The sequence below is a fragment of the Mustela putorius genome, unplaced genomic scaffold, assembly GCF_011764305.1.
Source record: "Mustela putorius furo isolate JIRA1106 unplaced genomic scaffold, ASM1176430v1.1 tig00000281_pilon_pilon_pilon, whole genome shotgun sequence".
NCBI lineage: Eukaryota > Metazoa > Chordata > Mammalia > Carnivora > Mustelidae > Mustela > Mustela putorius.
The window spans coordinates 16,176,826-16,189,209 of NW_025421343.1; the positions used below are offsets into that span (position 1 = coordinate 16,176,826).

Here is a 12,384-nt window from a genome sequence, read left to right on the forward strand (position 1 = left end):
TTGGATACCTACTATGCACCAAGCATTATACTAGATATCCAGGCTTTTAAGAGATTTAAAAAAAAAAAAAGCCCCGTCATCCCTCAAGGGGCCCATAGTCGATGCCATGGGACATAGCCAGTATATAAACAGACATGTTCTCTAATACATGTAGTGGCAGACACCGTGCCCTGGCATGTTTCAAAGAAAGGACCAGAAACAGCAGGCAGGAAGGGCAGGGAAGACTTCCTGTAGGAGGTAGCTTCCTGAAGTGACTCAAGGTACGAAGTACAGATTTACCCAGAGCTGGTGAAGAAAGGTCACTGCGGGCATGGAGGGCAGCAGAAACAGCTACAGGCAAGAATTCAGATGCTGTGAAAGACCAACAAACAATTCTGATGTGTTCGGTCATTGGAAATAAGGCTCGGACAGGTAGGGATGGAGGCTGGAGAGGGAAGCCTGGCTCAGCTCATGAGGACCCTCTCCTCCAGGTTTAGTACAGACACGTTCTCTAATACGTGTAGTGGCAGACACTACCACCAAGTAGTGACCTTACCAGGTAGGAGATGAGGCTGTGCCCCAGCAGTCTCCTTCAGTAGGGACACGGCTGGACTTGGGTTTTAGATGTGTGGCTCTGCAGGAAAAAGTCACTTGTGCACGCTGAATGCGGGCACGGGTGAGTCCACGTGACTCGTTAATTCCTACACACCTTTGTCCCAGATTATACATCACTTAGGAACTAATTCTATCTCTCACCCTCCACCCATTATGCTTTAGTACTGTACCCTTCTGTGTCCTTAGCACCATTATGCTTTAGTACTGTACCCTTCTGTGTCCTTAGCACCATCCAAGCAGGACTCGCACATTATTTGTGTGTTCACTTTGTAAATATCTACCCATTTCTAGACTGGAGGCTCCCTGAGGTCAGGCGTCCGCTCTCTGTGATCAGTTCCAGTAAAGTGCTTGGCATGTGGTGGGTATTCAGCACATGTACACCGAATCGATCCATAAATACACAGATGCGTGAATGCAGGGATGGCTAGGAAGGTACCGGTTAGGTAAACATTTAGGGGGCAAAAATGCCATAGTTTGGTGAGTCCTCCATCTGGGGAGAATGGAAGAAGCTAAAGGTGCTCAGTTAATTCATGGGACATATATTAATTGAGTACCTAATCCAATTTAATAACAAACAAAACAGACATGGTCCTGTCCCCTTCATGGAGCTTTCAACCTGGTGAGCTACTCGGGTGTATAATCATGCCAATGAGTGTAAAATTTAAATTTGAATGAATACCAGGCAGGAAAGGAAAGGTAAGTTGGTGGAGAACATCTAAACACAGGCCCTAACCTTCTCCGTAGGAGATAGCAAAGCCACCTGGCCCAAGTGGCTTTGCACTAAACTGTAAGGGACAAGTCCGAGTTAATGAGCTAAGAGGGGAAGACAATGAAATAAGTCAATCAGAGAAAGAAAATTATCATACAATCATGCTCATATGTGGAATTGAGAAAGAAGGCAGAAGATCATGGTGAGAAGAAAGGAAAAATGGAACGGACAAAACCGGAGAGGGAGACAAACCATAAGAGACCCTTAATCTCAGGAAACAAACTGAGGGTTGCAGGAGTAGAGAGGCTGGGGAGGAATGGGGTGGCTGAGGGATAGCCACTGGGGAGCGTATGTGCTACAGCGAGCGCTGTGAGTTGTGTGAGACTGATGAATCACAGACCTGTACCCCTGAAACAAATAATACATTATATGTTAATTTAAAAAAATTCTGTGTAATGGGGGAAAAAATAAAGAGGGGAAGACAACAGTTCAGGCAGAGGGAACAGCACATGCAAAAGCCCCAAGGGAGAAGGACGCGTTGCTGGCTCTGGGGTCACGCAGAAGGCCCACGAGGGTGCAGGGCGGAGTGGTGAAGGGGGCACGAGGTGATGCCAAAGGGTAGGTCCTCTGCTTGTGCAGCAGCTCCTTTTGCTCCCAACCAAGATGACACTAGTGAGAAGCTTCTTTGTGACCCAACAGGAGATTTCCAATAGGAAACTGAACGTAGGAGAAGGGGGAACGCTCTGGAGGTCCCGGGGAAGCCCGCAGGACCACCAGGGCATCGGTAGTAGGTAAAATGGCAGGAGTGGGGGTGATCACCAAGGATGACTGTCTAGAGTGGGCAGAGCCCTGGAGTTTGAGAGAAGCCTGAAAAATACACACATATTGGGGCGCCTGGGTGGCTCAGTGGGTTAAAGCTTCTGCCTTCAGCTCAGGTCATGGTCCCGGGTTCCTGGGATCAAGCCCCGAGTCAGGCTCTCTGCTCCGCAGGAAGCCTGCTTCCTCCTCTCTCTCTCTCTCTCTCTGCCTGCTTCTCTGCCTACTTGTGATCTCTGTCTGTCAAATAAATAAATAAATAAATAAAGATCTTTAAAAAAAAATACCCATATCATAGAACAATAGGAAAGGAGAATCCCAGTAGGGAGAAACAATAGCAGGTCTGAAGGTCTGAGGAGCCAGGAGACAGCACATCACAGAACCACCCTCAAGGAGGAGAACTTAGTACCAGCACCACCCCCTTCCATCCAGTACCGAGTGTCTGAGTACCCACTCAGCCTGAGGCCCACTGCAGGGTAAGCAGCAGAGCAACCAGGAGGGAAAGGAAAGAAATAGGAACAGCAAGTAGGACTACTTCTTGAGAGATCTCTGTTCAAAAACAATACTAAGAAAAAAGTTTATGGTCAGGAGGAGAATATTGGGGGGAGGGGGTGGGGGTGAGGAAGCAGCATAGATGAATTTCCTTGTAGGTCCAGGGGAAAGACGGTGTAGAAAGGGAGACGTAAACAACATAAAAGGAATAGGATCATGTATGGAGTAGCGTTCCAGAACAGGTAGAAGGGTGAGGGGTTAACGTGAAATGAAGTATAACCCACAGCTTTAGCCAGCCCCTGACTCTGCCACTCCAGTTAGTTAGCCTGGGGGGTGGGGGTGGGGGGCAAAGTGCAAGGCACAGATGCCAAGGCCATGCAGCAGGCTGAAGCCCGATGCGGAAACCTGCTTCTCCGCGCCCGCGTCTTTTGTGTTAGAGCGAGACGCACGGATGCGGGATGCCTGCACCATCCACGGTGCGCACTTGCAATGGCAGATGGACCGAGAGGTTGGAACGAGGTTTTCCGTGGTCCTGGAACATCTTCTCTAAGAACGGAAAGAGGCACAGGCCCTGGCCTTTATTCCAGAAAGGCGCCGGGCCAACGAGAGCCGCTGGAAAGTTGCCGTGGGATACCACGGGCCTGCAAGCGAGGGAGCTGGGGAACAGCCTGCTCTGCATCAGCAAGGCCATTCCCTTGTGGAAGGCGAGCAGGCACCTAGGAGTCTAAAGGACATCCCAAAGCAGCCACCGCCTGCCCCCTTGACTCCCTTTGGAACTAAAGCAAAAACCCCCAGGTAGTTAAGGGGAAATTTTCCAAAAACAACCCATTGAATCAGTGTCACTCTGGAACTGGGCAGAGGCGTGAGGAACCGGACAGAAAGAAAGGGGACGGTTGTAGAGTCCGCCATTTAGGGATCCCACGGCAGGGAGTCTGCGCAGTAACCATCACAATGGCCGCCCACCCGCCCCTCACATGGGAAAAGCATTTTTCTGTTGCATGTGCACACGGAAGCATTAGACTTTTGTGGTAGGTGCTGGGTGGGCAAAGATAGGGCCTCTGCACTTGAGGAGAAGAAACAGAGACTGATCACTGTAATCGATACTATGATGACGACTTGTAAGAAGGACTATGGGGGGCCCAGGAAAGTTCTGTGTGGGCCTTAAGGATGTGGGATTGGTGCCTGTAACAGGAGTTTTGCATGATGAGCCTCTCTCTTTTCCTTCCACCGTTCCTGCTCCTCAGAGCTCTATAAGGGGTAAAGAAATGACCAAAGAAAGCCCTAATGCTTCCCTAAATGGTCATTTCTCCAAAGTATACCTTGCTGGACATCAGGCTTTGCAGGCATCCAGACCCCTCACTATAGAACAGTCCTCTCTGGTCCCGGGAAGGTTGGCAACCCTGTGTCTGAGGGCCTTCACACTTAGAACCTGCTGGTGTCCAGCTGGACAGGCTTATCTTCCTCTTCCTTACCCACCCCTCCCCACCCACGATGCTCCAGACCACGCAAAGGGCCCTTGCTTAGGAACATTCAAACCCCTTTCTGGTTCACACCTTCCCCCCAGCCCAACCAGGGGCTCCCACTCATTCCTGGCTTCCGGCCTCAAAGCCCACCCCGTCCACAGCGTCATGGAAAGGTGGTCAGCACAGTGGGTGGCCCAGCCCTTCCCAGGGCAGGAAGGAAGTCTGCACCCACCTCTGGGCAGTTGGTGGTGACTCACCCAAAGGAGCCCACTCCCCCACACCGGACACAGGAAGGACAAATGTCCTTCCATTACAAAGACTCAGCTCAAAACCTCAAACCATAGTGGCCATCTCCATCTTCCACCAGCAGGCTCTTTCCAGACTCCGCCTGTCCTACACCACAGTAAAGGTCTTCCAATGTCTTCAGAGCATCAAGACCTCAGGGATTTATTAAATCCCCTGCAGGGATTTATTTTCCTGTGGAAACTTCTTTACCTGGTTATCTCCTAGTCATCCCTCCCAGCAACCTCCAACTGACCACTTATGGCCTCACCTAGCACCTGAACTTAACCTCTTCCAGAAACTTCTCCCTTAACACAGTGATTCCCAATATATGTGATTGCGTCTCCCAAAGATTTGAAGTTTCTTGAGGGCCAATTTCTTGACCTTTTCAAGATAGTTTCCACCTTCATGGTAGGCACCTCGTACATGAAGAAGTGAAAACTATGATATACTAACAGTATGAATTATTATTCTTTGAAGCTGGTGGGGACAAGGTGGTAGCTGTACAAGTATTTAGTTCCTCTCTTGATTTTCTTTACAAGCCATCGCCCAGCCTAAACCAGTGGTTTGCAACGTGTGGCCCCAGACAAGCAGTATCTGGGAACTTCTTAGAAACAAATACTTGGTTCCATCCCAGAACTGCTAATTCAGACACTCAGGGCATCGGGTTCATCAACCTGTGATTTAACGAGCCCCCCAAGTGATTCTGATGCATGCGCAAATTTGAGAACCGCTGTTCCAGCCCTAAGGCCGAGCTTGGGGTCACAACATTCAACCATGTAAATATTAAAAATTAGAAAAATTTTGCACAAAATCAAGATTTTCAGCAAACCAAACACTCCTACATCCTCGTTCCCCCATCTTCTAATAACTGTTGTTATAGGTCAACAGCAGACACAGCACGAAGTCCCATTCAATGGATGAGAACAGTAAAGCTGGGAAAAAAGAAAGCTACTTTCTCAAACGATAAAATTAAAACAGGCAGGGGCGCCTGGGTGGCTCAGTGGGTTAAAGCCTCTGCCTTCGGCTCAGGTCATGATCCCAGGGTCCTGGGATCGAGCCCCACATCGGGCTCTCTGCTCAGCAGGGAGCCTGCTTCCTCCTCTCTCTCTCTCTGCCTGCCTCTCTGCCTACTTGTGATCTCTGTCTGTCAAATAAATAAATAAAATCTTAAAAAAAAAAAAAATTAAAACAGGCAGAGTCTGTGTAGGAATCTGGCCCAGTGCTCTTTGTACAGCAACACAAAGTCATTCAAAAGTCAGTAAAATAAGAGAAAGCACTTGAGAATTTATAATTTAAGGACCAGAAGTATGAGAACAACTTCCTCTTCACTCTGATGTTAGATGATCTAATAAATAAGCTTTCAAGGAGGGCTCCTGAGGATCTAAGGATCCTGATAAGTCCTTCAGGAAGATTTAGGACAATAGTCCACATAGCTCCTTCAATAGAAAAACAGACGGGGTTTTTTGTTTGGTTTGGTTTTTGGGGGTTTTTATTTTTGTGGGTTTTTTTGTTTGTTTTTTGTTTTTTGTTTTGTTTTGTTTTGTTTTTAAGGCACTTGGTTTTTTAAACCTGTTACATTTCTACTGGTGAAGAACTCCACGTGTAGGAAACCTTGCTTCCAGACAGAGCAGTCCTAGGACAAACACCTGAGCCTTGTGGATGAGGTAGAAGCCTAAGTTCTGGAAAATGAGGACAAAGCTGGACTGTCTCAAAGTCTTGTGTGCGTTTGGGTGGCTGTCTGGCGCCCCCTTGTGTTCAGTGTCTGCACCCAATGAGCCAAAAGACCACGGGGATGGAGTGTGGGTCAAAGCACTAAGCCATTGTCCAAGGACGGCGTATGGCCATCAGAAGTCAGTGAAAGGGGTTCAAAAGTGGGCTATCTGGGATGTCCTCCCAGCCGTGGTGGAAAAGCACTCTTTGGGACAAGCTGCCTAGTATGGGTACAGTGGAAAATTGTGTCCAAGCTCACCCAATTCCCTCTACCGGGGAAATGGATCGCTTTGTCCCTCCTGCTGGGTATTTGGCCAGCAGGCCTGTTCCTCCTGACTTAGTGCCCAGGCCAGAGACTTATAGCCTCTTTCTTTTTTCATTTAAGAGAAATTGACTGTTCTGCTGAAGCCAGCTTGGGCCCCCGAGGAGACATTGCAAGGCAGTTCTGAATGTGCTAAGTCAGTGGGTGGTAATGGGTACTGTGTGCCCAGTGGAGGCACTTCCCACCCTTCCCCATAAATAGTCCTTAACGGGCTCACACAGAAGGCTTGGGGTGGGCTCTTCCTCTTCGCCTGCCTGCTCTCCCTGACTCCTACCCCTGAGCTCTACCATCCCAGCCAGATCACCAAGTCATCCCCTGGCGTGAAATGATATCCTTTATGCCCAGATCATGGCACCTTCAGCACAGACTGCAGGACCAATGCCAAGCTGCCAGGGTTGGTTCTGGCCATAGGACAGGGCTCAACCCAAGAACTGAAGGGAGCCTTAATCCTTGGGTAGAGCCTGGGCGCTCCTCATATACGCTGAATTACGTAAGTCATGGAAAGCAGGTCACTCACACTCTCCAACCCCCAGTCTTCATCAGCAAAAGGGTGATCTCAGCCCCAGAATGAGCCCAGTGTGGGTCTTGGCATTTTCAAGAGTTGAGAAGTTTGGTAAATCTAACAGACAAGCACCTTCTTGACTCTAAGCCTTTGCACATGCTGTTCGCACTGCCTGGAACAGTTTTCTCCCTCTCTCCTTCCCTTGACGAATACCTCTTTACCTTCAGTTATAGTGTAGACTTCTCCAGGAACCCTTCTCGAGTCCCCTAAGCCCGGGCTTGGTCCCCTCCAGTAGTTCCCATAACTCCCTGCCTGGTCCTGGGCTCAGCAGTGGTCACGTGGTCTGGTGATTGGCTGTTTGTTGGTCTGGGCCCTCACTTTAGTAAACGCCATGAAAAAAGAGCAGAGATGGCATCTGCCTTACTCACCTAGGCACCTGCAGGGCCTGGTACAGTGCCCAGAACACGGTAGGCGCTCAATACATATGTGCTTGACTAGGTAGATGGGCTCAGAATGACACAAAGGCTGGGGCCGAAGGCAAGTTAGCAAGACAGCTAAGGAAACACGCACACACATCCACATTCTGCATCATGGCCTGCAGCCCGGCATGTCATGACCCTGGAGTCCCCACGAACACGTGCTGTGGAGATCTCTGTCCAGCCTTGCAGCTCTCTGGCCCATTAGAGGGAGAAGAAGCCATAGGATCACTAGGTCCGGGAGCCCACAGATGAGGCCTGGGCCGCTCTGCCCCAGCTCAACCAGAGAATCTCTGCTTTTATTCATTCCTGTTTCTTGATGCACTTGTGCTGATAAAATCTGGCTCTGTGTTAAAAAGAAAAAAGACAAAGACAAACGTAAAGACCACTGATTTAGTCTATGCCCTCATTTTACAGATAAAGAAAGGGGAGCCAGAGAGGAGAGGGGACGTTCTCCAGCATCACACAGCTCAGCATCAGAGTAGGAAGACCCCGCATCTCCAATCTTTAGATACTTCTCAGAAAGAGGGAAGAAGGGGGGGGTGGTTTATTCAGAGTGAAGGGCTGAGGGTCTGAGAGGAGACTGAGTAGGCCCAATAGGTCCCCAGATGGCGTGTGTCCCTCCTGCATCATACACCACCCTTCCCAACGGGAACTAGCCTCCCCCTGCAACGGGAGAGAGGAGATGTCAGCAGGAGCACTGGAGGGCCTGATTGGTGGGAGTTTGCACGTGCGCACAGCACCCACACGCAAGGGCTAATTCCCACCGCCCTGCCCTGCCTGGCCTTGACAGCTGTTCCTGGGACTACTGTCTTCTTAGGCCACGGAGGGCTGAACCAGCTGGGAGGAGCCTTTGTGAACGGCCGACCCCTGCCGGAAGTGGTGCGTCAACGCATCGTGGACCTGGCCCACCAGGGCGTGCGGCCCTGTGACATCTCCCGCCAGCTCCGAGTCAGCCATGGCTGTGTCAGCAAAATCCTCGGCAGGTAAGCACGAAATTCATCATAAGCACGAAATTCACCACGAGCCACCTTCCGCGCAGGGTTTGCCTTGGGAGGTCCACCTTGCGACCACGCCCCTTCCTCTGGGCGCACTAGGTCAGCTCCCACGTCCAGCTTCCCTCCCGGTGGTGCCTCCCCACCCACTGCTCTTCTGTAATTTTCCTGTCCTTGCTTCTTTCTTTGTCCATTTCTCCTTCCTTTCATTTCTCCCTCCCCCTTTCTCCTGTGCCCCATCTCTCATTTTTAGGGGCCTCCCCACTCCTAAAGCTGGAGATGCTTCCCCAAAGCACCCCAGCCCCACCCTGGCTGAGACCAAGGGAAATGGAGCAGCCAGGGAGGGGACACACAGGAGGAGAGGTGGCTCCTGCGGTCTCACTCCCTGCATGAGGGATATTTGAGTGTGCTTCTTAAACTCTTAAGTCCCAGAGCACCTGCAAAGGAGCACCAGGGTTCCTTGATGAGCTGCACAGCCCTAAGCCTGGTCCATACCGACATATAAATCACAGCATCTTCTCCAGGAGCCAGACCTGGGTGTTGTGATTTTTAGGGGATGACCAGGGACCAGTTAAGAACACTCATGCCAGGGACGCCTGGGTGGCTCAGTTGGTTAAGCAGCTGCCTTCGGCTCAGGTCATGATCCCAGCGTCCTGGGATCGAGTCCTACATCGGGCTCCTTGCTCCGCAGGGAGCCTGCTTCTCCCTCTGCCTCTGCCTGCCACTCTCTCTGCCTGTGCTTGCGCTCTCTCTCTCTCTCTCTCTGACAAATAAATAAAATCTTAAAAAAAAAAAAAAAAAAGAAAAGAAAAGAACACTCATGCCAGAGCAGTGGTTCATCACCAGGGCTGCACGAGGGAGTCTCCTGGGGAAACCTAGTTAAAAAATAGGCATGTGTGTCTAGGCCCAAGCCCACACTCGTTATTAAAGCAGAACTTTAGGAGAACAGGCCCAAAGGTTTGTATAGTGTTAAGGCTCCTTCAAGGGATTCCAGTTTTCAATACCCAGAGTTGAGGACCACCGGCCCAAAGTTTCAGGAGGGACCAGGAGCAGCAAAGCCCTGCTTCTGGGCTGACAGAGCATAGCCTGGAGAGCCACTCCCAAAGTGCCCCTTCCCTGGGGGACTTGAGGCTTTGCAGCAGCTCAGTGTACTTGTCTCCCTCACCCAGCTCATAGGTAGATTCAGCAACAGTCCTGGTTTAAAGAGCCAAAGGGACCTGACTGTAGCTGAACTGTGGAGAGCTCTGGCTTCCTGACTGAAGTTGCCAAGGACAAGGGCACTGTCCCACCCCCTCTGCCTCGGGTCAGGAGAGGGGCTCCTAGGATGGACTGCAGTGCCCTCAAGAGATGAGTCTGGAATGGCTATGGTGGACAAGCAGAGTTTTAAAAAACCAAGCTTTATTCTCTGACAGAAGAGACCAGAGAGTTTCCACCACAAAGAGGGGAAAGTTATCCTGACCTAAGTTACGAATCTACCAAAGCAGCTGTCTGGGGCTCAAAGGAGAGGAAAAGTGGGCAGCCTGAGAGAGCAGGCTTGGCTTGAGGGGCTGGACGTGGTTGGGGATCCAGGCCAGGCCGGCATTCCAGAGTCCGGGAAGAACAGCTTCCACCTGAACTATGTAATCTGGTAGAAAGCCAGTGGCCAACCAGGGTGGTGGTGGGGACGGCGGGGGGAGAAGGTAGGGGAGCAAAGGTAAGACAGAGCCGAGGGCCCAACAATCCAAGCTGGCCTCCTGGGGAGGCATAAAGCCAGGATGGCCAAGAACGGTGAGTCAAGCTTTAACCCCGGAAAGCTGCATAGAGAAACCCACTACTGTGAACTTTTATGGACGCACAGACATACGCAGCAAAACTTCCTTTCTTAAAGGGAGACTATATGCCATAGGAGGCTCTTGTGGGAACTCAGATGCAGGATACTGGCAGGAGGGAAAAAGGGAGAAGCCAGGTGTCCAGGGCGAAGTCTTGAGCTGGGGGCTCTGGTTTGGCAGCAGCATAAACCTACTCATGCAAGGGAAACAGACAGTGCCAGGAACATTAAGTATCTGAGCCCAGCCCTGGGGGTACATCTTACCCCCAGAAGCCTTGGGGAGGAACAAGAGTCTCTGGCTAAGTCCCAGCCCGGAGACACCACCTGCTTATTGGGTAATTCTTTGGGGTTCTCTATTGGAGTAGGTACTACGAGACTGGCAGCATCCGGCCTGGAGTGATAGGGGGCTCCAAGCCCAAGGTGGCCACCCCCAAGGTGGTGGAGAAGATTGGAGACTACAAGCGGCAGAACCCCACCATGTTTGCCTGGGAGATCCGAGACCGGCTCCTGGCGGAGGGTGTCTGTGACAATGACACTGTGCCCAGTGTCAGCTCCATCAATAGGTAAGAGGGACACAGCCACCGGGTTGGGGGGAGTGGAAGAGTCAGGGCACCTGGGCTTTGGGGAAATCATGATAGAGACCCAAAGGAGGGCTGGCTTGGGTCCTCCTGCTGAAAAGCTAAGCAGGAAGCACCCTAGGTGCTACAGAGCAGGATTCACACCTCCCCACTGCTCTGCGACACTCCTGTCCCCACCCCACCCCACCCCACCCCACCCCTAGTTGTATTTTGCCAGTTTCCTTCTTCACACGCTATATCCTCTTCCATTCGATAAAAGAATCCTGAAGTGACCCTTTCCTGGGCCACACGACCCCTAACCTGGCCCTCATTCAAGCATTCACTCAATTGTTTGGTCATTCAATTATTCACTCATAGCCTCAATCAATCATTTACTCACTCATTCATTCCCATATACGTAATTCACTCATTATGTGCTAGGCCCCGGGAACACACAATCCTTGTCCTTGTGGAGCTTATAGTCTAGTGAGAAGACAGATGCTATCAAGTACTGAGTGCCGCCACACACAATTGTAAAAATGCAGCTCTCAGTCCTCCTAGGGAGAGGAACATGAGGTACATGAGCTAGCATGGGGTGCTTGGTTTAGGAAGGAAAAAAACGATGTCCCTGAGAAAGAAACAATGAGTAAGAGTTAACTAAGTAAAAAGGGAAGCCAAAGATGCTCTGAAACAACACACGCAAAGGCCCTGTGGCTCACAGATCTTAGACAAGAAGCTGAAAGGAAGCCAGCAGACAGAAGGGGAGCACAAGGTAAGCTGAGGTGGAAATATCAGCAAAGACTGCCTTTTAGAGGCTGGTGGCCATGTCACATATTCTTGCCTGTGATCTGTAAGAAACGGGACAGACTGTCAGCAGGAGGCTGAGTTGCATTTCAAAATGTCCACTCCGGGTACAATAGGGAGAACAGATCAGAAAAAGTCAAGAGCAGGTAGGGATGGGCCAGTGAGGGATCCCTGAATGGCCTGAATGAAGTTGCTGACTGTGACATGCAGAGAGGAGTCAAAGCTGGAGAGGTTTAGAAGGTCAAACCCAAGAACTTCATGATGGCTTTGATAGAGGAGGGAGGGAGGCAGAGGTGAGGCCCCACCGATCTTTCTATCTTGAGTTTCCAGTGGAACTGATCATGAAACAGGAACACTGGGAAGGACCAGGTGTGAGGAGTGAGGTCAGGGGGTTGGTTTTAGACAGGTTGTCCTTGAGGCACCTCTAAGTTACCCAAAAAAACTCAGAAAGGCACGGGATCCCAGGCCTCGTGAGTCCTGTTTCCTCCTCTTCTCTCTAATGGCCTTTCTGGTCTTCCTTACAGAATCATCCGGACCAAAGTGCAGCAACCGTTCAACCTCCCCATGGACAGCTGCGTGGCCACCAAGTCCCTGAGCCCAGGACATACGCTGAGTGAGTGCTGATGTGCTGGCACGCTCAACCTTGCATGCAAACACCCATGTGCAAACACATAGTCACACACACGCCCACACAGACAAACCCACTGGCGTGGACTGAGCCCTTCTGCAAGGACAAAGCTTCGCTGGGTCCTGGGAAAGATGCGCTGACACACTTAGGGGCAGCAACATTTCAGGCAGCCTTCATTCCAAGAACCCCTCCCACAAGGGACTCTGAGGGGTGTCCCCCCTCCA

General features: G+C 50.9%; 1 protein-coding gene across 7 annotated transcripts in view; it reads left to right on the forward strand.

The window, feature by feature from the left end:
- The window catches only part of PAX8 (paired box 8), a 57,416-nt gene that overhangs the window by 23,282 nt on the left and 21,750 nt on the right, over window positions 1-12,384 (forward strand). For 4 of the 7 annotated variants that reach the window (XM_004742390.3, XM_013051236.2, XM_013051237.2 and 1 more), the window contains 3 exons: window positions 8,190-8,355; window positions 10,534-10,734; window positions 12,057-12,145. In XM_004742390.3, the coding sequence (XP_004742447.1) occupies window positions 8,190-8,355; window positions 10,534-10,734; window positions 12,057-12,145 (456 nt within the window). The remainder of the gene's footprint in view (window positions 1-8,189; window positions 8,356-10,533; window positions 10,735-12,056; window positions 12,146-12,384) is intronic. The other 3 variants (XM_045079128.1, XM_013051235.2, XM_045079126.1) reach the window with 1 other exon arrangement.